Source organism: Leucopleurus acutus, assembly GCF_964270905.1.
Source record: "Leucopleurus acutus genome assembly, chromosome: 16".
NCBI classification, from domain to species: domain Eukaryota; kingdom Metazoa; phylum Chordata; class Mammalia; order Artiodactyla; family Delphinidae; genus Leucopleurus; species Leucopleurus acutus.
Genome location: NC_139158.1, coordinates 58,229,046 through 58,254,370, shown reverse-complemented (window position 1 = coordinate 58,254,370; position 25,325 = coordinate 58,229,046). Strand labels below are relative to the sequence as shown.

At 49.5% G+C, this 25,325-nt stretch overlaps 2 protein-coding genes across 4 annotated transcripts in view; both read left to right on the top strand.

The window, feature by feature from the left end:
- PTPRA (protein tyrosine phosphatase receptor type A) overlaps positions 1-13,812 on the top strand; it is a 184,361-nt gene extending 170,549 nt beyond the window's left edge. For all 3 annotated transcript variants that reach the window (XM_082858010.1, XM_082858009.1, XM_082858011.1), the window contains 4 exons: positions 7,228-7,353; positions 7,433-7,584; positions 12,414-12,549; positions 13,210-13,812. In XM_082858010.1, the coding sequence (XP_082714136.1) occupies positions 7,228-7,353; positions 7,433-7,584; positions 12,414-12,549; positions 13,210-13,284 (489 nt within the window). In that variant the 3' untranslated portion in view covers positions 13,285-13,812. The remainder of the gene's footprint in view (positions 1-7,227; positions 7,354-7,432; positions 7,585-12,413; positions 12,550-13,209) is intronic.
- A 6,709-nt stretch (positions 13,813-20,521) lies between these two features.
- Positions 20,522-22,727, top strand: MRPS26 (mitochondrial ribosomal protein S26). The gene is made up of 4 exons (XM_082856194.1): positions 20,522-20,735; positions 20,830-20,976; positions 21,064-21,187; positions 21,930-22,727. The coding sequence occupies exons 1-4, from the start codon at positions 20,524-20,526 to the stop codon at positions 22,062-22,064; spliced, it is 618 nt and encodes a 205-aa protein (XP_082712320.1). The 5' UTR covers positions 20,522-20,523; the 3' UTR covers positions 22,065-22,727.
- The last annotated feature ends 2,598 nt before the right edge of the window (positions 22,728-25,325 follow it).

The following is a 25,325-nucleotide window of genomic DNA, read 5'->3' as shown; positions in this document are numbered from 1 at the left end:
GGAGAGGAAGAATTAAATACGTTTTTTACATTGGTTTTTCCAAGCCACATCTTTCCCATTCTGTACTTGGGCAGTTTGTTTATTTTAACCTTGATACAGCCTTGATATTTGCTCACCCTGATGTACTGTTATGTCAAGATTTTTTTCAGATTTAATCGTTTAACTCATTAGTTGTTCTTCTCGGATTTGTATCATGTATCTAATCAACAGACATACATTATAGGTCTTCACCTATCATTAATAACAGTACTGATGAGGTGAGAGATTTGGAGGAAGCGTACACCTGAGTGACAAAGTTGTCGCTTTGTCACCCCCAGTTGGGGGATGAGCTACTTTGTTATCAGGAATTAGGTGCATGTCTCCTGACCCTCTCTGATAAGCTGTGATGGAACGTACATATAGACCAGGGACCTACATGAGGTTCCCTCCACACTTCCACCCTCTGGATCTATGGTGGGCAGGTCCAAAGAGCAGGCAGAAAAAGCTGGAATGGCGAGCACATTCTCAGTCCACTGCCCTGTAATAAAAAGCAGCCCAGTGAATACCTCAGACTCTGTCTAGTCAGATTGTCAGGCTTTTCCGTCCTTGAAGTAGACCTAGTGAGAGTACAGGGCAGAAGGGCAGGAAGCATTTCTCACCGGTAGAGGTGGGGAGAGAGAGGACACGCACACACAAGTTTTCCTGCCTGTTGGCCAGGCCTGCAGTCAGTTGGATGAGGCCCATTCCCCTCTACCTACTAACACTGTGCCTATGCTTCTGTCTTAGGACCAGTGAAACAGAAGCTTCTGAAGTGGAACAGAACAGGTTATAGTAACATTCTTTACCAGCCTCACCGGCCTCTAAGATAAAATTTTACTTTCTGTTCCACCTCCCATTCATCTTATCAAGTGTAGCTCCCAGAGATATTAACACAGTAAGCCTAAGTGAGACAATGAAGGGTGTCTCCATTTATACATTCTGACACCACTCCCTACCCCCAATTTAAATTCCAAGAAAAAGTCTGATCCAAAAATGTAAATTCTGTATTCATTAAAATTCCAAAGGAATTAAAACCTAAAATTCTCTTCTCCCTGTTTTATTTTTCTGCACCATTTAAACCGGGGGGGGTGCACCAAGAGGCTTGGTAAGGCCTGAGTTCGTCTTATCAGCTGCAGCTTGATGCATCCACCATCATCATCAGAGTGGGCAGAGCAGCTCTAGCAGTTTCTGCATGGTGTCACCTCAACCCAAGGCCACATTCTACTTCTCCAGAGAGACAATAAAACATGATAGACCCTTGTTAGACCCTTGCCCACAAAGCTCTGTATCACCATCACTGTTTTCAGCCCCAGACCATAGCAAGAAACTTAGTGCTATCTAGGGGAAAGGGGGGTAAACAAAGACAGCAAGAGAAAAGACTGAAAAGCTTCTCTGTTTCAGCTTCTTTAGGGATACCAATATCTAGAGTCCATAACCTGAAAATATAAATATTAGATTAAACCCCAGTTCCCAAGCATTCTTCTACTAGATTTGAACACCAACTCCTCATCTCCGATCACCCACAGATGACTCCAACACCTGGCTTGCTGCCCCTTTTTTGATTCCTGTTTCTGTTTCTATTCTTGGAAGCAAAAGTATGTATGTGGGTGATCCATCTACTCTTGTCTTTCTGCTTCTCAGCCTCCTTAGCCATCCAGTTCCATGGTCAAACCACAACCTTGTCATCCCCCCATATCTGCACTGCCTTTGGAATATCAACATTAGGCATCCCACCCTGTTTACCATCTCCTGTCCTTTCACCTCACTACTTCTCTTTTCTTACTCCAGTAATTCTTTGTCCTCATCAGGTCCTTAGAGCCATTGGCTTCTCCATTTTTCAATCTCAATCACCCCAGTAATGTCCCCACCTTCCTTCTTACTCTGTTAAGAGTTTTTGTGACTTGACATGATTATAATCCCTCCCTTCTTAACATGCACTATTCCCTCATGGTCTCTTACTTTCATGGCAAGGTCTCTACCCTATTAAACTCAATTATATGCCTGCATCTGGTATCAAACATTACTGGGAGAAAACGCAAAATGGTGCTGCGTGGTCTCACATTGAATTCGTGACCACAAATCTAATATGGGTAATTAGTGTCACCTACCAATCCTACTTCCCTTCCTTCTCTTTCCTCAGACCTTCAACATTCCCTCTTGCCTATCCCATCACACTCACACCTTATCTTTTGATCTCATTCTTCTCCAAGAAAGCAGACAAGAATGCTCTCATCTTCTTACCCCCAAGCAGCCAGCCTGGGGCTGGATGAATCTGTATCCATTCGTCCATTCTCTTGTCTTCTCTCTGGTTGCAGTAGAAAAGTGTTCCTACATTTCTCAGTCGAACTATCCACTGTGCCCTGATCCCTTCCTCTCCTGTCTTCTCAAGAATGTTGCTGCTCTCATTATCTTCTCTCACCTCCATCCGTAAATAGTTCCCCTCTCTCCTCTATACTCTTATCAGCCTATTGTTACTTTCCTATCTTTAAAAACCAAAGATCTCCTAACCCCACATTTCCTTCCATGTGCCATCCCATTTCTCTCTACCCCTTCCTAGCAAAACTCCTTTAAAAAGCGTTGGCTTTCTCCCCTCACATTCTCTCATCCTGTTCCTTCTAGCCTTGACTCCTTGGACTGCTTCAGTCAAGATCACCGGTGACCGCCGTCTGCCCAATGCAAAAGTTATTTCTCTTTTCTTGTCTTTCTTGTACCTTTGTAGCAGCGTGTGAAACCGTCAACACACACTTCTTCCTCCCCAAGACATTTTCTTCCCTTGACTTCCATGATGTCACCCCCTCCCCGCTCACTGGCCTGGCAACTCCTTTGTTATTTCTTTTGTGACCTCCTCCTCCTCTGCATGACCTCTAATCATTGGAGTGTCCAACACTCAGGTCTTAACCCACTTTTGTTCTCTTTTGATACACTATTCCTTGAGGATCTCATCCAACTCTGTGGCTTTAAATACTATATGTCAGGGACTCTCACATCTATGTCTCTAGCCCAGTTACCCCCCACCTTCCCAGTTGTGGACCGGTGTATCCACATAGCTACTTGATATCTTCTCATGGATGTCTGTTAAGAATCTCAAACTTCATATGGCCCAAATAAAATTTGGTTTCCTCCTTTCCCTCATACTGGTTCATCCCACCCTACCCATCTCAGTAAATTGTACCACCTTCCACCCAGATGCTCGTATCAGAAGTCTAGGAGTTACCTTTATTCCTCTCCTTTTCTCACTCTCCACAGCCAGTCTGTCAGTGAGTCCTGATGTATGCTGAGCATATCCACTTCTCTTCAGTGTAACTCCTGTCACCCGCATGCAAACCATCATCTCTCACCTGCATCACTGAAGTAGTCTGGCAGCCAGTCTGCCTGCTTCCATTCCCATCCCCTTTTAGCCACTTCTCTACATGGAGGCCAGTGATCCTTTTGAAAATATAAATCTAATTATATCACTCCTTGTCTTAAAATCCTCTTTGGGCTTCCTCGTCTTGAGGGAAAATCTACCCATGCATTCAAAATTTAGGGCTTTCCTGGTGGCGCGGTGGTTGAGAGTCCGCCTGCCGATGCAGGGGACACGGGTTCGTGCCCCGGTCTGGGAAGATCCCACATGCCGCGGAGTGGCTGGGCCCGTGAGCCATGGCGGCTGAGCCTGCGCATCCGGAGCCTGTGCTCCGCGACAGGAGAGGCCACAGCAGTGAGAGGCCCACGTACCGAAAAAAAAAAGAAAAAAACAACAAAATTTAGAAACCTTTTCCTGTTAATATCCAGTCCCAAGACTTGAATTGGGTCCTTCTTCCTCTCCTGTTTCTATTGCTTATTTTAAGTCTCCTAGTTTCCATTTTCCCTCATCCCCATCTGCCCTCCACATACAGAGTGGAGCATAGATTCTGAGATGAGCCACAGCCTCTACTCCCTGAGGGTTGTGTCCCACATTTGTCACAGCCTTGCATTCCCCACAGGCCTAGTCTCCAGCTCTGTGCTCTCACGTCTCCATCCTCAGCAGGATACCAAGGCATTTTTAGCCCTGGGCGACAGTGGGTACAGCCACTGCTGGCCCCTGCTCTGGATTCTGTTACAGCTCTTTTTGCCATATCCCTCCCCACAGCCATGAGAGGCACCTCAGGAGTCAAGTCCCATTTAAGCCCAACCTGATTTTTCTGTTTGTGTTGTTGGGCCCACACAGAGGGCTAAATTAAATAAGCCTTCACCTGGCTGAGTAGGGTAATTTCCTGCCGTCGGTCCAACATCTGCGATCATCTTATGTGGCTTCTCTTTATTTCATGTAGTCCCTTAAATCCTATCCCCATAAGTTTACCAGGCTTGCTTTCTCTCAGCACACCATACCTGCTTCCCTACAATAGCTGTGTCACCTTGAAATGTACCCTACAACAGCACTGATTTAACTTCTTGGTCCTACCACAGGTAATCATTTTGGCTGGTTAGGCAGCCAGAGCAGACATGCTTTCACTGTTGACCAACTCCTTGTCCAGAGTTTGAAGAGGGGATTTTTTTTTTTTTTGCCAAACCGCGTGGCTTGCGGGATCTCAGTTCCCGACCAGGAATCAAACCCATGCCCCCTGCAGTAGGAGTGCAGAGTCCCAGCCACTGGACCACTGGGGAATTCCCTAAAGAGGGGAATCTTTTTTTTTTTTAATTTATCTTTATTCTATTTACTTTTTATTTTTGGCTGCGTTGGGTCTTCTGTGCTGTGCGCTGGCTTTCTCTAGTTGTGGTGAGCGAGGGCTACTCTTGCGGTGCGCGGGCTTCTCATTGCAGTGGCTTCTCTTGTTGCGGAGCACAGGCTCTAGACGCACGGGCTTCAGTAGTTGTGGCACGCAGGCTCAGTAGTTGTGGCGCACGGGCTTAGTTGCTCTGCAGCATGTGGGATCTTCCCGGAACAGGGATTGAACCCGTGTCCACTGCATTGGCAGGCGGATTCTTAACTACTGCACCACGAGGGAAGCCAAGAGGGGACTCTTAATGGTTCAACTCTGCATCCCTGGGAGTCCTCCTTGCAATCTGCCCCTTTTCTTCTCTGTTATGCCTCTTTTCCTAAACTAAGGAGATCTAAAATGTCTGAAGGCTGTTAAGTGTGGGACCATTAATATTTCCTTTTCTTGCCATAGTGTGATTCTAGCTCCTACATGCTGTTGCTGTAAAGCTCTTTGATCTTAGCAGTTCTAATGGTTTTAAAGCCCCAGTCTTTAGTTCTGACTGATAAAACTGCATAAAGGCAGTGTTGGGAAGGAACTGTGGTAACAAAACTCACTCCACCCACCAAACCCTGAAAACCAATGTAGTCTCTGTTTAAGATGAGCCGTAATTAGATTTTTCTAAAGCTGTTCTGGTTGAAGAGAGGGCCCAGAGCTCTGACCCTCAGGGTATCCCCAGGGCTCCTAGTGGGCACACATTGAAAAGCAGTGGTCTGTGACATTTCCTTGATCTACTACTTTAATAATCCCGTATTTTAAAATGAGCTCAGTGTCATTTATAAAGGGGGTAATGAATGATCACACATGAAAAGCAAGAAAAGTCATTAAAAGGGACTTATAATACTGATTTTATTTGGACTGAGAGACTATCAGTGATTTTTATTTTTGTATTTAATTTCCCCAAATCTTTTCTAATGAACATAGAGTACATTTATGGTTGAGTATATTTATTTATTTATTTATTTATATTTTTGGCTGCATCAGGTCTTCATTTCTGCGCATGGGCTTTCTCTCTAGTTGCGGCAAGCAGGGGCTACTCTTTGTTGCAGTGTGCGGGCTTCTCGTTGTGGTGGCTTCTCTTGTTGCGGAGCGTGGGCTCTAGGCGCGCGGGCTTCAGTAGTTGTGGCTCACGGGCTCTAGAGCGCAGGCTCAGTAGTTGTGGCGCACAGGCTTAGTTGCTCCGCGGCATGTGGGACCTTCCCAGACCAGGGCTCGAACCCGTGTCCCCTGCATTGGCAGGCAGATTCTTAACCACTGCACCACCAGGGAAGTCCCATATGGTTGAGTGTCTTTAAATTGCCAACAGTGAAGTATCTAAGATCTCCCCTAAAATGATCTAAAGAAAGGACAGCATAACCGTATTTTGTTTTGTTTATGTATTTATACCCTGGCTTGTTCTGCAGACATTAAACACATTCATTTACCAGATACTTATTGAGAGCCTACCAGATGCAGGCAGTGTGCAAGGTGCTGGGAAAACAAAGATGAAAAGAGGCAGCCCCTGCCCGCAAGGAGCTGTAGAAGGAACTGAGCCAGGTGCAAGCAGAGACAACAGTAAACCATCTTGTGCTCACTAATAAGGACAAAAACACAAGAGCTAGCAACTATTAAGGTGCCACTGCAGATTAAAGAGTTAAAGAGGAGGGACTTCCCTGGTGGCGCAGTGGTTAAGAATCCACCTGCCAATGCAGCGGACACGGGTTCAAGTTCTGGTCTGGGAAGATCCCACATGCCGTGGAGCAACTAAGCCCCTGCACCACAACTACTGAGCCTGTTCTCTAGAGCCAGTGAGCCACAACTACTGAGCCCTGCGTGCCACAACTACTGAAGCCTTCGCACCTAGAGCCCATGCTCCACAACAAGAGAAACCCACGCACTGCAACAAAGACCCAATGCAGCCAAAAATAAAATTAATTAATTAAAACAAACAGAAAAAAAGAAGTTACACATTTTTTTTAAAAAAAGTGTTAAAGAGGAAAAGAATGAAAGCATACTGTGGACTGGGCTTTGGTGAAGCACCATGGCTGGGTGAGAATGTAATTGGGTTCAGTTTTTCTGGATTAGCAGTCTGATATACATAAGTAACTACAAATGTGGGAACACCTCAAAGGAGCAGAGAAAAAGGAATTGGAACAAAGACACTGATTCCTCCTCTCACTCCACCCTGCCATTGAGTGTTAGATGCAGCTATGAGCTGATGGTCAGAGTTCTTCACAGACCCTGTCAGTGTTGCAAATTAGACTATAAATAATAACAAAAGGTTAAGTGATTAGTGGACTTAAGTTGTTAAATATGGATGTCCTGCTGAGGATCAGAAGTTAAACTGGACTGATGTTAAGTAGTAGAAGGACCCTCTGAGTTTTTGATACCTTGGGGAAGAAGTGTGTCGGTGTAAGAAGTGGCTGTGTTGAAAGGAGCAGTCTGCTCACAGGGCAGCCCTGCTTTTACCACACATGGTATTCTGAGCCCCTCACCTCTCCCATTTGTCCCCCAGGAGAAGTGTGCCCAGTACTGGCCCTCTGATGGACTGGTGTCCTATGGAGACATCACAGTGGAGCTGAAGAAGGAGGAGGAATGTGAGAGCTATACCGTCAGAGACCTCCTGGTCACCAACACCAGGGTAAGATGCCTGGTGGGTGGCCTTCTCCCACAGGGAAAGCAGGGTTGCACCTACCTCTCTGATCCTCCTTCCTCCAAAGGAGAACAAGAGCCGGCAGATCCGGCAGTTCCACTTCCATGGCTGGCCTGAAGTGGGCATCCCCAGTGATGGAAAGGGCATGATCAGCATCATTGCAGCCGTGCAGAAGCAGCAGCAGCAGTCAGGGAACCACCCCATCACCGTGCACTGCAGGTATGCCCACCCCAACCCTCAGGGGGAAGAGAGAGAAAGGCATGGGAGGCAGGCAGAGGGGTGTGATGGGAGCCTGTATCAGACAGTGAGGAAAGCCAGACAAGAGTGGGATGTTGGCGAGCACGTGGCAATCAAGTTTAATGACCAGGACAGGCCCAGATGATAAGAACTTCATACTTTAAGTGCTAGGGAACAGCAGTCCCTAATGTTAAGATATTGGCCAGGGGAGGTGATGCAGAAGGGGAACAGCAGGGGAGACTGACAGTGGAGAAGACCAGTTGGGCAACATGGGAATGAGGGCTGTTTCCCTAAGAAACACAGGAAAAGAGAAAAGGGCAACTATTTTGAAAACAGTTAGAAGAAAAATGAACAAGACTATAAACATAGCTGTGAAAAAGAGGAGTCTCCTAAGTTCGAGGCTGGGTAATGGCTGGTGTCACTGACAGAAGGAAGATAGCAAGGGGACCCATGGGGCAGGGGGTGGATTTTGTTTGGGGCACATTGTATGAGATTGCATTTTAGAAAAAATTTTACCTTGAGTTTGTATTGCTTTTATAATTGGGGGAGGGAATCTCTTTTAAAAGGGAAGGAAGAATATATTTTAAATTCCTACAAATTGGTTTTGAAGATAGAAAAATGAGCAAAGGAACTTCTAGAAATGTATCTAGTAAATGTTCTTCAAATGGTCAAAATGAAATATGTAATTACAAGAATCGAAGTACCGTTTATAATAGTAAAAGATGGTAGGGACTTCCTTGGCGGTCCAGTGGTTAAGACTCTGGGCTTCCACTGCAGGGGGCATGGGTTCAATCCCTGGTTGGGGAACTAAGATCTGGCATGCCATGCGGTGCAGCCAAAAAAAATTGAAAAAAAGATGGTAAATAATCTAAGCATATATTAATAGGGAACTGGTTCAGTAAGCTCTGATATATCTCATACTATAGAGCTTCAGATAATTAATTAGAAATCTGTTTATGTACTGGTATTCAGTAATCCTCAAGATTTATTGCTTAGTGAGAAAAGCAGTGGGAGACAGGGAAAGAATATGTTCATGTCGGTATATGCATAAATTATCTCTAGAAGGACACACAAGGACCTGATGATGTTGGTTGTTTCCCAGGAAGAAACTAAAAGGATGAAGAAGTAGAGTAGGAAGGAGACTTTCCACTGTTTCTGACCTTTTTGAAATTTGAACTATGCTAATTTGTTACCCGTACAAAAATAACTCATTTGAAAAAATGTTTTTAAGAAGAAAAAGTGGCAAAGTCCATCATCTAATACAAGTGTACAGTAAACATGAAAAGATGCTAATCCTTATTAGCAATATGAGAAATGGGGATGAAAACAGTACAACATGGCTTTTTGTCCATTGGATTGGCAAATTAAAAGGATTCCTTGAACTACAAAAATAAACACTTCCTTGCCCACACTTTTAAATCTCCCATGCTGCTCTCTCCCTTAGTCACCCTCTCTTGGCAAACCCCAGATTCTCTAGCTACCCTGCACCATGCAGCTGAATATGGCTAAAGGAAAGCACCATGTTACAAGCCTCATTTTACATTTCTGATGACTTCATGGTTGGCGATTAGTACTGCCCTGCAGTCCTTCTGCATCTCCCACTGTTCTAGACCAGGGCTAGGCAAACTAGGGCCCAGTGCCAGAGCTGGCCTGCCACATGGTTTTGTGGGGCCTGCAAGGTAAGACTTGTGTTTACGTTAAAAAAATTTTTTTTAATCAAAAGAAGAATATTTCATAACGTGAAAATTACATGAAATTTACATTTGTGTTCATACATAAGGTTTTATTGGAACACGGCTATGCTTATATATTATCTGTGGCTGCTGTCCTGCTCCAGCAGCAGTATTGAGACCATTCGTGTTACTCTTACTACCTCACACTGCTGCTCAGCACACAAGAAGCACAGCTGTACAGTTGTAACTTGACTTTCTCTCTTCCCAGCAAAACCTAAGATACTTACTATTTGGCCCTTTATAGAAAAGCCTGCCAGCCTTTGTCCTGGATGATCATTTCATCCTCCTCTCAAACCTCAAACCTCCAGTGCCTCTCCCATCCTCATATTTAAGAAATGACCATGTTTTCTATTTGCCTAGGAAAAAAGAAGCAATCAGAGAATTTCCACTTGCTCTTAACCACCACAGCTCCCCATCTACCTGCATTAGTGCTGTGGACCCTGCATCCCTCCTGTTCAGTGGATGAGTTGTCTGAACTCTCTCTGAAGTCAGCTACATTAGTCCTCTATTGCTGTGTAATAATATTACCACACACTTAGCATCTCAAAACAACACACATTTATCTTGCAGTCTTTGTGGTTAGGAATCTGAGCACATCTTAGCTGAGTCCTGTGCTTCAGGGTCTCAAAAGGCTGCAGTCAAGGTGTTGACCAGATGGGCTGTGGTCCCATCTGAGGCTTGCCTGGGGAAGGATCCACTTCTGAGCTCACTTGGTTGTTGGTAGCATTCAGTTCCTTGTGAAATTTTGTATTTTGAAGTTGCTTGCCACGTGGTGGACCTTCCCAGCATGGGTGCTTGCTTCTTCCAAACCAACAAAGGAGAGAGTATTTCCTTACAAGACAGACATTATGATCCACGTAACATAATCACATTCATGTAATTGTATACGCTCCATCACCCTTGCTACATTCTGTTGGTTAGAAGTACATCACAAGTCCTGCCCACACTCAAGGGGAGGGGAATCACACAAGTATGTGAACACCAGGAGGCAGGGATCTTGGGAGTCAAGCTAAAGTCTGCCACACCCACCCTCCACTTGGATACCAATTCCATCCTCTTTTGTATCTTCAGGGACCTGACTTCACTATCCTACATCATCAGGTTTTCTTCTGGATACCTACTGCCTTCATAAAAATGTGCTATAATTTCTCCCATTTTAATATTTTTTAAAAACTTTTGCCTCCAGTTCCCCTCCAGCTATCCTCTATTTCTCTGTTTTCCTTAATTGTAAAATTCCTCAAAATATTTGTTCATACTAACTCTCCAGTTCCTCTCCTCCCAGCCTCTCTTGAGCCCATTTCAGTTAACCCCCCACATACTCCCTTGCAACTGCCCTGTGAGGGCCGCCTGTGACCTTCACATTGCTGAGTCCAGTGATCACTTCCTAATCTCATTATCCTTGACTTTCATCAGCATTAGACACAGTTGGTCATTTGGTTCTCTGTGGAATGCTTTTAGCATAGCTTCTCTCCAGGGTTTTTGTCCTCATTGGCTGTTCCTTCTCTGTCTCCTTTGCTAATTCCTCCCCATCTGTGGTCAAGGGCCAAGTCCTTGGACCTCTGTCAACTGACAGTCATTCTCCTAGGTGAACTCATCCAATCTCCTGGCTTTAATACCAACTCCCAAATCTTTATCACCAGTTCCCCTAAACTCCAGATTTATATATCCAGTTACCTACTCAACATTTCCACTTGGGCCTCTTCAGTTTTAAAGGGTTATTTCAGAACTCCCTATCTTTCTTTCCAAGCCTGCTGTTTCACAGCCTTCCCCACATCAAGAAGTGGTATTTCACTTAACTCAGATAAGAAGACTGGAACAATTCGTTTTCTCACACATGTACATTTGTTCTACCTGCAAAATAATTTCAGAATCAAGTGTTTATCACTCCCCCCACCATGGCCCTCTGTCCAAGCCACCATGCCCTCTCCTCAGTAACTATACTGGCCTCACTGGTTTCCCTGCTCCCACCCTTCCTCCTGTAGTTTGTTCTCAACACAGCAGCGTGAGAGCTCCTTCTAAAACTTCAGTCAGACCACATCACTCCTTTACTCAGAATCCAGACACTGGCTCACGAGGTACAACATGTCTGAGGGCTCCTTGCTCAGGCTAGGCAGGGAGTGAACCGGGGGTCTGGCCTTCTCCCTGAGGGCCCTGACCTTACCCCACCCACTTCCCTCCCTCCCTCAGATGCAGCTACAGTGGCTTCAGCACCTAGACACACTCCTGTGTCATTCCTGAGATGCTCATTTCCAAGGGCCTTGTCCTCACCTTCTCAGGGTCTCTGCTCACATTCCCTGACCACCCTGTTCACAATAGCACTTCCCACACTGACTAGAACTGCTGTTCTCTTTTTCCTGCTCATACTGCATATCTTATTGTCTGGGTGTACTGCCACCCACCTCAGCCCCTACCACACAGCAGGCACTCAGTAAGGGTCTGGTGATGACACATTGAACAGGTGGACAGTGTCAAGGTGAGAGTCTGGATTCCTGGGATTTCGGAAGAAAATGAGCAGCATGGAAAAGCATCAGCAACCATATACCAGTGCAGAGGGGCAGGAAAGAGGGGGCCAGAACTCTTGACATGAATGAGCAGCAGGCCAGGGCCCCGCAGGGCTGTTTTTGTTTTTTGTGTGTTTTGTTTGTTTGTTGGCTGCGCCACGCAGCATGTGGGATCTTAGTTCCTCAACCAGGGATCGAACCCGTGCCCTTGGCATTGGTAGTGCGGGGTCCTAACCACTGGACCTCCAGGGGATTCCCCCCACCCCCACCCCAACCCCAGCTTGTTTGTAGGTGGACAGCGAAGCCTCAGTGCTGGGGGTGGGGGTGAGGTTCTTCACCACTGCCCAATGAGTGAGCCCCTCAGCAAGCAGAATGGGTCGTACAAGAAGGGCAGCAGGGGTGCACCCGCCTCCCCAGAGCTGTGTGAGCTCCTGTGCCCACCCCCAGCAGTTCCACCGGATGACTGACCTTCCCAGGAGCACCAGCCTCGGCCTTTATCTGCTCATTGTCATTGTCACTCGCCTTCTTGGCACAGGGAGTCATTGCAGGTGTGATAAGTGTATCTGCTTTGTTACAGTGCGGGGGCAGGACGGACAGGGACCTTCTGTGCCCTAAGCACAGTCCTGGAACGGGTGAAAGCAGAGGGGATTTTGGATGTCTTCCAGACCGTCAAGAGCCTGCGGCTGCAGAGGCCACACATGGTCCAGACACTGGTATGCTGCCCTGCGTATTTATCCATGCCACCACACCATCTGCAGCTCCTCTGCCAAAGCCAGCTCAGGGGGGAGGCTCTTTTGAGGGGCCCATCTGATAGTCAGAAGACTGTGTAACCACAGACTCATCCTTCCTCAAGGTGCCTCAGGCAAACAGAATGAGCTTTGGGAGGCAGGAGAGCAGTGGGGGCATAGCCTAGCCCCACACCAGTAAGAGATGCAAGTGGCCTCTGTGAAGGCTACAAGAGGGTGCCCAGGTGCCCCATGGGGCTCTTCACTTCTCCATGGGTCCAAGGTGGGGAAGACTCAGAAGTACCTCCTCTCCTCTCCTCAGGCTCCCTTTCAGCAGGTCTCCTGACAGTCTAGATAACCAGTAACCACTGAGTATGTGGACAGACTTGAGCTCGTGTCTGACCTCTGCAGGCCTAGGAGTGCCATCTGCATGTCTAGTCACTTCTATCTGTAGAAGATAGCTGCACTCAGCCCAGAGGGGAATGCTGTCAGAACTCTGGCAGGCAGCTCAGGGCTCAGGTGGAAATCCAAAAACATTCATTTCCTGTGAATTTTCCATTTTTTAAAAAATGGGTTTGTCAGGAGCTGCAGGTACATTTTTCTCTTCCGTAACTACCCTGGCCTTTTCCCCCACCTTTCACTCTGCAGGAACAGTATGAGTTCTGCTACAAGGTGGTGCAGGAATATATTGATGCATTCTCAGATTACGCCAACTTCAAGTGAGAAGCGATGAGGCCCCGTGGACAGGAGAATTGCCTTTAATATTTTGTAATATTCTGTTTTGTTAATATACCCAAAATTGTGTATATATCTTACAACTGTTTTAGAAATTGGTACATAGGCTTCTATTACCTATTAGGTGGAGATTTTATATGTAAATGTGTTAGCACTGATAGTCCTTTTTCCAATGTTTTATTGGGGAATTAAATAGTGTGATGTTTGGATTGATATCATGAAATCCTCTGCCTGGAAATTGGGCTCTATTGTTCTTTGGTTTATACATCTTTTCCTAAAGAAGAAACACAAAACTCATTCCAGGTAGCTAGGCATTAACTAAGAAAAAAAGCACAAAGTTATCAGAGCTCTTGAGGAAATTGGTTGTCCCAGTGCCCCCAGTCCAGACCGCTCTCCCTTCCCTGCTCTGTAAATAATCTCTCCCCTTTCCACCCTTGCCCACCTTCTCGTACCGCCTACATCCCACCATGGCGAGTAGAGGGACCAGAGTGTTATCTCTGGCGCCACACTAGGGATTATCAGGTAATAAAAGCTTTGACTCCCTGAGGAAACGTCTCTCCCTTTGTCTGGGTTGGGGCAGTCATACCAGGGCTGGGGTTCTCCTGGGCCACTCCCGTCCCTGCCGTTACTGTTCTGTCTTAGCTGGCTGCAGAGAGGGCACAGTCTCCCTAGCTCCTTCTTTCCAACAAACACAGCCCCTCTAGCCCTTAGGTAGTTATCAGCACTACTCTTTCACTCCCAGCATATCTTTGGTGCAGTGGTCCTAGCCAGCCTTGCTCCCTGGGGAAGATGGCCAGGGTCCTCACTGCTTCCCTAAGTACAGAGGCATGGAGGAGAGAGGGGTGGCTTGGCTTTCGGGTTTGAGTCAGTTTGACCTCTCCAGTCCTTGGTGCTTTGCTGCAAAACTATCTGGATCATGTCGCTCTGTCCAGAGCAAGTGTTTATATCTACATTTATTGTGTTAAACCGCTTCCATTTCCTTTCATATCTGTCCTTATTTCCAGGACTTTTATATGGAAGTGCCTCAGATCCAGAGGCCAGGATGGTGGGAGTCTTAGATCCCAACTCGAATTTGAGCCTAACATGTTAGACAAAGTGTCTTAAATAAGGTGGATGTTCATTTATGTTTCATGTTAACAGTCTGCCCAGTCCAGAGACCCAGTATCCTCCATCTCATGGTCCCAGTGTCCCTTAGGATGTTGTTCTCATCCTCATGGTTGAGGTCGCTGTCTTTTCCCATGGAGAAGCAAAAAGAGCATGGGCAAACAAATTCATTTTTAAAGACATGAAGCAAAAGTTGCACTTTTCACTTCCACTCATACCCCATTGGCTAAAACCTAGTCATAAGACCACACTGAGCTACAAAGTGTGCTGGGAAATGTGGTCTTTAGTTGAGGGCACAGCTGGGAGGGTGTGTCTGTTCATGGCCTCCTTTCTTCATGATCAGCCCAACACAGGAACAGGAGAGGAAACCGGTTGCCATGACTGTCAGTTCAGGGCTGAGAGAACCTCGCAGCCCTCGGGGCCTTTCTTAAGGATCAGGGGCCAGGGGCACCTCGGGGCTGTCAGGAGTGAGAGGTGGCACCCCCGTCTGGCCCATGGAGGAATGCACAGAGATCACCACTGCCGTGCTTGCTGGAGGAGGTAGGACTTGAACTGGACCTGCAGGATATTGGAAGTTTAGATGAGCGAAAGTAGGAAAGATCAGCGGAGCAGCATCACAGAGGGCCTCAGATTCCAGGCAAGCAAAGACGCAGTGGCTCCAAGATAGAAGCCAAGTTCTGCACCACATATTCAGGGTGTATGCACGAAGCCCGGGTGCCACGACAGACCACCTTCTGGAAGGTTGCAAGGGGTGAAGTCGTGTAAGTCAGTAGGTGTACTGTGGTCCTTCTGTAGGAACCAAGGAACTGTAAGGGGCGATAAACTCAAAAAGTCAGTAGGTTTAAAAGAAGCATGGATAAATTAAGCAAAGACAGAATCTAAAGAATTTCGGGTGAGGGCTGCCATGCTTGGGAAGGAAACCCTGTCTCTTTGCAAGCTACCTATTGGCGCCTCTGTGTAACCATGTCCAGGCAGATGGAGGAGGGCAAGCCTTGGGTCAGCAAGCCGTGCAACGAACATATCCCCTGGTTGCTAAACAGACATCTTCAAGCAGGAATTACCCCAGCTCTTTGCTCCCTTCTCTCCCTCAGCTTATAGGTATGGCTCATCACTCCCTCTTCACCTCTTTCTTTTCTTGTATTATTCAGAGCTTACATGGTGTGAAGCGACATAGGCTCAAAGGGAAGTGTGTTGAAGCTCACGTAGCACAATTGTGTGGGAAGGGCAGAGGAGATTGCTTCATCTAGTGCCCACTCCTCAGTCAGTCAGCTGTGACTGTGCCCACTGCACACCCAAACTTCTGGGGCCTGCCACACTTGCAGAGACCTCACTTCATCAAATTGTCTCTGTCCTGGGTTTTCCTTCATCCTCTACCCCCACCTGCCCAATATGCTCATCTTTCATTTAAAAGAAGAGAAAAAAAGCACTTCCCCCATGCCTAAGTTCTTCCATTCCCGCATATTCCTTCCTTACCCTTTCATCCTCAGTGCTGAGCCCGAGGGATCCACTGTCTCCCTGTCCACTGGCACCCGCTTGGTGTAATGACTGCCTCCTGACTTTTATCCTCACTCTGTAGCTTTTCCTCCACAGCCCCCTTCCTCAGAGGTCAGGCATTCCTGCAGTCTGTGTGGTGTGGACCCTCAGCCCTCCTCCAGCCCTGAGCTCCTGGTCCACACACCCCACTTCCTACTGTGACTCCACAGAGTGGCCCAGAGGCACCAGTCTCAGGCTCCACACACCCAGCAGTTTGCCCAGTCTCTAAAGCCCACTGCCCTTTCGTGCAGCCTCCAGCATTCTCTGCCCACACCCACCCCGTCCCAGCCCTACTCCCACTGAGCACCAAACCCACAGGCCTGCCCCCCCCCACAGATCCCCCCCGTAGTTCCTGTGTTAGCTCTTCTCCATTTTGTCTCTTACCCTAGAGCACCCACTGCAGCCCTATTGCCGAGACTAGCTAACTCTCCATCCTTCACCCAGACCACCTGCTCAGGGGGTGTGCCCCTCTGTGCTCCTACAGCACCTGAGCATTCAACTCAAAACCTCTGCTTTCCCAACTGATTACAGCAGCCCCCAGACTGGAATAATGTGGCCTCAGGGCTGAGTGTGAGCTAGAGCTCAGTGGTGAACAAATGGCTTTCTGTGTCCTGCTGAGAGGGATACAAGGATGAATTCCAGAGTTTATAATCTGGAAGGGGAAAGCAAATATTCCTAAAAGTCAAACTATGTGGCCAGAAAGAAAGGGAAGCTTTCCCCTGGGAAGCTTGTTCTTGTTTGGAATTTTCAGGAAAAACCACAATCAAATTACAGAAAAAATAAAGGCACCCCATTCCTTTTTTAAAATAAACACCAGGGCCTTTGAATAAAACATTCTGTAAACCCAAACCAGAACTAAGCTAGTTTATTGAACTCAGTTGTTTTCACTAAACCACAAAGCAAATGTTTTCCTAAAATTTACTTGGGTAACCGGTACATAAAGGGACAAAACCTGTTTCCCAAAACAGTTTAACTGATCATACAGTCGAAATATTCATTTCAGGTAAGTCAGTTTGGAAATTCACCCATGCCCTTCTGCCTGGGCAGCTGAAGTCGAGGTGCCCATGATGTCATCTCCCCCATCTCTGCCACAGAATTTGACACACTTGCTCTCCCAGTGACCAGACACTGCGATGCCCAGCCTGACCCTGCCCTTGCACTTGCTGTTCAAATTGCTGTCCAAAGGCGGAGATTGGCTAACCCTATAAACTGGCCTCTGCCCCCCAGAGGCTGGTGGCTGGCAGCGGAAAGCTGAGCTGATGCAGACTAAGGCGGGAGCCTTTTCTGGCATTCCAGGGGCTGTGCCCAAATCCATGAATGGTCCTGGGCCAAGTACAGGATGAGGAGGGGTTGGAACCTTGAGGGACAAAATTATTCCTACCACCTTCGGATAGGCCCACAAAGGCTGCACTGCCTCCTTAACTGGGCCCCCTGTCAGGGACCTGCTTGGAGGAGAGAGAGGCCACCTGTGGGGTAGCTATGCCCCACCCAAACCTACTTCCACATGGAGTGACCCAGTCCTGGTGCCCAAGTGTGTGGTTAAGGACATCCCACCCAACCCATTTTACAAGTGGGCAAACAAGCCCTCAGGAAGAGTGGTCATAGCTCTCCCCAGACTTCTTAACAGGCTGCTGGACTCCTCACTCTTAGGCCCCCACTTTTCTACCAGGGAAAGCCCTGAGCTGGGTGGGACTCAGGAAGACCCCAGGCATTGCCTCTCTTAGGGCCATAATTTGCTGTGTCAGAGAGGGCTGTGAGGGCTTTCTAGACCTAAGGGCAGGAGCTTGAGAATGCAGCTAGGGAAGTGGCTAGATGAGACTTCAGGGGCACAGGCCAGGCTTGTGACTTCAGATCCCTGGGAAGGTGGAAGGAGGAGGCATCTGTCTGGTGACCCCAGCGCCAGCAGCTGAACATACACTGCGAAGGGAAGAGAGTTGGTGGCGAGCTGCCACCCGTCCCCTCTTTGAGACGTCATTGGAGTCTGTGGGCCCAGAGCAGTGGGTGGAACTACCTGAGCAATAAATCTTGGGTCTGGCTGCCTGGGTTCCACTGCTGCCTGGAGGAGCCACTTCATCCACAGCTCTCCCTCGGTGAGTGAAAAGGCTGCCCTCCCCAGGGCTGGGGCTCCGGGATGGAGCTCTATTCTGGGTACACTGCTCCTCTTCCCCCTCCCAAGTCCCTCTACCCCTGACCCACGCCCAGAAAAGCCCCCTTTCCCTCATCTTTCCCCAACAACACTATTCCTGTGCCTGCTGCCCCTAGCATGGGAGGGACAAGGGGTAGAAACCCTTGCCCCTGTAACCACCACACATCCCCAACTGCCATGGAAGAGAGATAGCAACCCACAGGGAAAAGGAGCTGAGGGCCTGCCAATAACGTCCCCCAGCACTGGGTGCCCCAGATTCCCCCACACTGCTGCCTGTCTTTTGAACAACTCCCCTGTTCCCCTCTCCAACCTTCTCTCACTTCTGGGATCCCTGAGGGAAGAAAGGGTAGTCCTGCCCTACTGGGGAAGGCCCTCAACTGGCAAAGCGGGGAGCCTCTGTGCCCCAGGGGTTCTGAGAGGTGGCTAGTTGCCAGGAGCCCTGAGGGTCCAGACCCCTGTAGTCCTGGTGTAGGGAGCAATAGCAGAAGAGAGAAGAACATTAGGAGACACTGAAGCTGCCCCTGAAACGCCAGTTGTCCAAGGGGACCCCGGAGGAGGAGGAAGGGGGTATGGATGGGAGCACTCCCTGAGTGCTGTCCACTGTCCATGGGAGCAGCCCTGCCATGGCCAGCTTTGGGCTAGGCCTCCTGGTGCTGCTGCTGACCACCCACCCTGAGCCCTCAAAGGCTCAGCACTGCTCCCACAGCTGGCACCCTGAAGGAAAGCAAGCCTCCAGCTCACTCCATGACCCCCAACATACTCCTGGGCCCCCAGGTGAGTTGAAGGGTCTCCCCAGCCTAAGTGAGAAGAAGGTGCTGGCTGGGGCTCTTTCATCTACCTCAAGCCTTGGGTGGAGGTGGGGAGGGCAGGCTGCAGCCTCAGTTCCCTTCTAAGGAAGGGTTCTGGGCACTGCAGCTCACAGCCCAGGCCAAATTGTCCCCAACCTCCCAAGCTATGTTCTGGCTCCCCCTGAGGACAGTGTGCCCTGGGAGAGTAGGACCATGGCCCGGTGGCTCCTCCACAGGAAGCAGCACCTGGTGCAGACACTGCTGGTAAGTAAGCTAAGAACTGGCTGGGGGTGAGGGGGAATGATACACCACTGAGTTATTTATTTTTGGTTGCCTTGGGTCTTTTTTGCTGTGTGCGGGATTTCTCTAGTTGCGGCGAGGGGGGGGCTACTCTTAGTTGCGGTGCGCAGGCTTCTCATTGTGGTGTCTTCTCGTTGCGGAGCACGGGCTCTAGGCGCACGGGCTTCAGGAGTTGTGGCACATGGGCTCAGTAGTTGTGGCTCGCGGGCTCTAGAGCGCAGGCTCAGTAGTTGTGGCTCGCGGGCTTAACTGCTTCTCAGCATGTGGGATCTTCCCGGACCAGGGCTCAAACCCGTGTCCCCTGCACTGGCAGGCGGATTCTTAACCACTGCACCACCAGGGAAGCCCCAATCCTAGACAATTTATGATGAAATACTATGTTAGATTAAAGTAAAAGATTAGAAGTCACTAGTGGAGTAGAAGGAGGTACTACAAACCTCCATAAATAGGACAGTGGCGGCTGTGAAGTCCCCTAGGCTTCTAGATAGCCAAGGGAAGCCAGTGTGGCTCAAGGTGGGCAGGCCCACAGCCAGTGGACAGAGGTGAGGGGTGCGACCTCACACTCTACAGTACGGCCCCGATAACCAGGTGGTCATTGATACGTGCACTGGGAATGACTCAGTGATTGCAGAGCTCCCCAAGGCCAATAGCGGAAGACAGGTGTAGGGAGATGGTTTATTATTTTGCAAATTGTATTTTAAAGTGCACCACGGGAGCACAATAACTAAAGGAGAAAGTGTAAATTCCTATAAGGCAAGACCTTATCGCCTAATTTCAGTCGGTGTGAGCTCGGGTTTTTAGATATCAGGTGGGCAACGCCCGTTAAGCCCAATGAGCTAGAGAACCCACAGGCTGGGTCTTCTAGGAGGCTAGGGGGCGTCCGCAGGACGTGGGAGCCACAATACCGGCCGTCGGCCAATCCTAAGCAGCGAGGCCAAGCCGGGAGGCGAGGGAAGAGGAGGGGAGGAGAGGAGGGGGCGGGTAAGGCCGCAGCTCTGCGGTCAGGTGACCAGAGCGTCCGGGGGAATGATCGCGCCCTCCTCCCGCAAACCCGACCCCGAGCGCCGCGCCCCGCTGCCCTCCAGTAAAGGTGTGAGGTCCCTGAAGTTGTTGCATCCTTTGTCCCCTCTCTCTCCATTGAGACCCTTCCCCGGGTGGGGGCTGGAGGGATGCAGGTCGGAACCCGGTCCCCCAGGGGGGACACAGCCAGGTTCCGGGGGGCGGGGCGGACGCAAATGTCAGCGGGCAACAGAGGGTGGGGTCGGAGCCCGCGGACTACGCGTCCCGTGGTGCCCCGCGGCCACTTCCGGGCCCCAGTGATGCCCTGCGGCGCGCCGGACGCTAGGTGGTCTGGCCATGTTTCGCGCGCTGAGCGCCCTGGGTGCGCGGCCCATGGGCCGGCCCCCAGCCCCGTTTCTGCTCCCCGCGCGCTGCCGCAAGACCCGCCACGACCCGCCGGCCAAGTCCAAGGTTGGGCGCGTGGCGACCCCACCCGCTGTGGATCCTGCGGAATTCTTCGTGCTGACGGAGCGTTACCGGCAGTACCGCCAGACGGTGCGCGCCCTCAGGTGTGTGTGACGGAGGGGGAAGCGGTGCCGTCCGGCGTGTGTGTTAGGGCGGGCGGGCGAAGAGAGTGCCGACCTTGGGCGCGTCTCCGTCCAGGCTGGAGTTCGTGTCCGAGGTGCGCAAGAAGGTGCACGAGGCCCGGACCGGTGTCTTGGCAGAGCGCAAGGCACTGGAGGACGCCGCTGAGCACCGCGAGCTGATGGCCTGGAACCAGGCGGAGAACCAGCGGCTGCGCGAGCTGCGGTGAGTGGGGCGGGAGGCGGGGCGGGGACGCCTTGCCGGCCCGGAGACACCCAGCCACGCTCAACCTCGTCCTCTCACTCCTCCCAGGATGGCCAGGCTGCGGCAGGAGGCGCGGGAGCAGGAGCGGCGGCAGGCGGAGGAGGAGGCCCGGCAGGCCCGAGAGGCGCAGGCTTGGGTGCAGCTCAAGGAGCGTGAAGTGCTGCAGCTGCAGGTGGGCCCTGTCTCCAGAGGGTGGGGCTGCAGGCCGCGAACTCTGCCGGTGCCGCGAGTCCTGCGCGCAGCCAGGTGGGGGAGGTGGGGCCGCGGCTACATGCAGAGTTGGAAGAGAGTAGCCTTGAGTCTTGACACGGGGTTAGCAGGTGAGGATTTGGAAGAGGAGGCGTACAGGGAGAGTGTCTGTCAGGCGCGAAGACCCGGAGGTGAGAGTTGACAATGCAGTAGTGTTCACGTGGCTAGCCACTTGGCTAGCCACTGTCTGTGAGACTGGCCCCCACGTTCCCCAAGGAGTTTATATTTTGCCGTGAGAGTGGGAAAGTCACCGAAGGGTTTAAACATTTTGGCTTGGGATGCCAGGTGTGAGACTTAAAAGCAAGGAGATCAGTTAGAAGTGATCCAGCGAGAATGGATGAGGCTTGAGTTAAAGTAATAGAGGGAGGACAGTTTGAGAGAGATTGAGAGATCTAGGCAATATTGAGAGACTGATTCCACCCAGTGAATTGTCACAGCTGGTGTGTCTGGGTTTTGGCCGAAATGTCCAGGGGATGATTGTCTAAGAGAACTGAATGTGGCAAAGCTGCCTGATATTCTTCCACTGGAAGGTCAGCGGGGTGCTCAGAGAAGACCTGGGCTGCAGACATCTTTCCCACAGAGCTGGAGCCCCTCCCTCAGTGGGCTAAAGGCTAGCAGGCATGTTCTGAGGGCTTCCATTCAGTTGGCCTTCTCTCTTCCAATAGGAGGAGGCAAAAAACTTCATCACCCGAGAGAACCTGGAGGCGCGGGTGGAAGAAGCGTTGGACTCCCCCAAGAGCTACAATTGGGCCATCACCAGAGAGGGGCTGGTGGTCAGGCCACAGCACAAGGGCTCCTGAGGGCCCAGTAAGGACAGTGTCCACCCAGGGACCGTGGGGGTAGGGGGGTTGGGCCTGATCTGGAATAAAGCAGTTGTTTCTTATGAAGGAGGAGGCTCTACCTATTCCAATGCAGCCTTCACTTTTGGGCCTCAGCACCCACCACTTGGTCAGAAACTCCACACACACAGTGCCCTGTTCTGCACCCATGTACAACTCTTAGCAAAGCACCGGACCTTAGAAGTTTCCATCTCACAGAGGAGCATAGTCCCCTCGGCAGCCAGGTCATCTCCTGAGTATCCTCAGGGTCAGTGGTTGGCATATTGCAGTCCTTGGGCCAAATCTGGCCTATTGCTTCTTTTTGTAAATAAAGTGTATTGGAACACAGCCACAGTTATTCATTGACTGCTCTCATACTACAATGGCAGAGATGAGCAGGTGCAACAGAGACCTTATGAGTTGCAAAGTCTAAAATATTGTTATATGCCTTTTTAAATTGAAATATAGTTGATTTACAATGTTTTGTTAGTTTCAGGTGTACGGAAGAGTGATTGAGTTATACATCTATTCTTTTTTAGATTCCTTTCCGTTATAAGTTATTACAAGATAATATAGTTCCCTGTGCTGTACAGTAGGTCCTTGCTGGTTATCTGTTTTATATATAGTAATGTGTATATTTTAATCCTAAACTCCTAATTTAGCTGCCCCACCCCAATTATATGACTTTTTTTGGGGGGGCGCACCATGCGGCATGCAGAGCTTCCCCTACCAGGGATCAGACCTGTGCCTCCTGCAGTGGAAGTGCAGAGTCTTAACCACTGGACCACCAGGGAAGTCCTATATGACTTTTTACAGAAAAAGTTTGTTGACCCCTGATCTAGGGCTTTCAGGCTCCAGCAAGGAGCAGATATCACCCAGTAACTGAGCCACAAAGTAGCCATTGGCCAAAGATATGCTTCTGCTTGACCCTGAGTTTTACTGGCCAGGGTCTGGTGTGCCCAAGACACAGAAGGCAAGAAGACCCCATTTCTTCTGGTGGCCCTCTCCACCCTTGGCCTCAATGACCCACATTTACCCTGGCAGTGCAGCTTCCTTGGACCACACACCAGACTGGTGCTGGCAGAGGCTTGATTGACCTTTATAAGGTCAGTGTGGCTTGTCAAGCACTTGGAGCAAACCAGAAATACTTGTGATTAAAGTTCACAAGCTTAGGGACTTGCCTGGTGGTCCAGTGGGTAAGACTCCGTGCTCCCAATGGAGGGGGCCCGGGTTCAATCACTGGTTGGGAATCTAGATCCTGCATGCATGCCGCAGCTACGAGTCCGCATGCCACAACTAAAAGATCCCGCAGGCCTCAACTAAGACCCGGCGCAGCCTAAATAAATATTAAAATAAAGTTCACGAGGTTGAATAAGTGAGCATACAGATCCACAGCCCCTACTCAGGTGCAGGCCCTCCAAGAGCATCCAGGGTGAGAAAGAGACATGTTTCTCTGAGCCAGAGCTTATGTCCCTTTGCCACCATTCACTGAACTTTGCCTAGATACCAGCAGAGGAAAAAACAAAACAGAATCCTTGCTTCTTTCCCTAATTCCCATGTTGTAGATAGGACCTGAGACCCTCAAGAAATGAAAACCTTTTAGGGAATATGGGCAATCCCTCACGTTCAGGTAAGGAAGCAGGTAATAGAGATGCAAGCAAAGGGCCATGGTTATCATAGTGCCTAGGACACAGTCCCCATCAGGGTATCGCATCCCTGAGGGCAGTGGCCTCCCTCCTCAGGCTAGTAATAGCTCTTCTCTTCCCTGGCACTGAGCCCAGGCACAGTGGAGTCCTGGATTTCAGGTGCTCAGCGTAATTTCTAGGGTGAGAGGATAGGCACACATTGTGGGCCATGGTTTATGCCCACAGCCTTGGGCTTTGTTATGGTGAGGAGTGGGCCATCTGGTCCCCTGCAGAGGAAGCCTTTGGTGAGCTTTCACATGGGACATTGAGCCTGTTTGGGGAAGTCCCTGCTCGTCTATCAGGATCCAGACAAGCCATCTGTCTTCAGGTACAGGAGACAGTGTCATACCTTCTTGAAACTCTGTCTTTGGGCTGTTTTTCCTTCACTGGTGTCCTGCGTGGGGCTATAATTCCTTAGCATTCACTGCTGATGGCAGCAGGTCATGCAGAGCTACCTGTAAACCAAGCTTGAACATTCTTGTTCTCCACCCACGGCCATCTTACTGGTTTCGGCACAAATAGGCAGTTTAGTAACTTCAGGGTTAATTCAAGCCTAATGCCATCTGTACCTGCATTTAATGGATTGTAAGGTGCTGCTAGGTGCACAGGTAAGCTGTCAGATCATACCCAGTCCAGGTTGCAGAGTTATGTGGTGTCCCATGGAAGAATGCTTAATCTCCAGTAGAACCCTAGTAGTTAACCTGATGGGCAGTCTTGCTCAGAAACACCAGGATCTCTTCTGATTCTTACCTCAAGTTCCAAATACGGTTTGGATCTGCTACAGACAACGTGAGCTTGTACCTCCTAGAGAGAATCTTCTCTTGCTCAAGGCCCCACTTAGTAGTAGATTTGAGGGCTACCCAATAAATGCATTTGGAGCACAATACCCAAATGTAAATGCTTTCACCAAAATTTGAAGAGGCCTACTGTGCTTTGTGCACAGTAGGATAGAGAGGATAGGGGACAAGTAGAATTTGTGTTTCACTTGTTGGGAGAGGTATGCTGACCCCCAAAAACTTGGTCGAGTGAGCACTTTTTTCCCAGGATTTATGTCCCCAATCAAGCATAGGTGTTTTGGGAAGTTCCGTGGTGGTCCAGTAGTTAGGACTTGGTGCTTTCACTGCTGTGGCACGGGTTCAATCCCTGGTCAGGCAACTAAGATCCCGCAAGCACCTGCAAGCCTCGTGATATGGCCAGGAAAAAAAAGCATAGGTGTTTTACCAAAACACGCACGATTCTTTCCGCTTCCAATTCTCTAGGAAAAGCAGCATGATGTCAGCAAAGTGGACCACCATTGTGTCCTTGGGTTGGGTGGTCAGGGTCTTGAGGATTAGGTTGTGCAGAGTTATTCACCTCTTAGGCTGGGTTGTGGTGATACACTGCTGCCAAGGCAAGGCATACTGCTAGTAGTAGTCCAAGTGGACAGAAAAGAATGTATTTGCCACATGAATGGGTGCCGGGTGCCTCCTCAGTCTGTTCCGTCAAGGAGACCACCTAGACCTCAGTAAGCCTAAACTCATTCCCCATATTTTTGCAGTATACTCCAAATTTTCTGTGT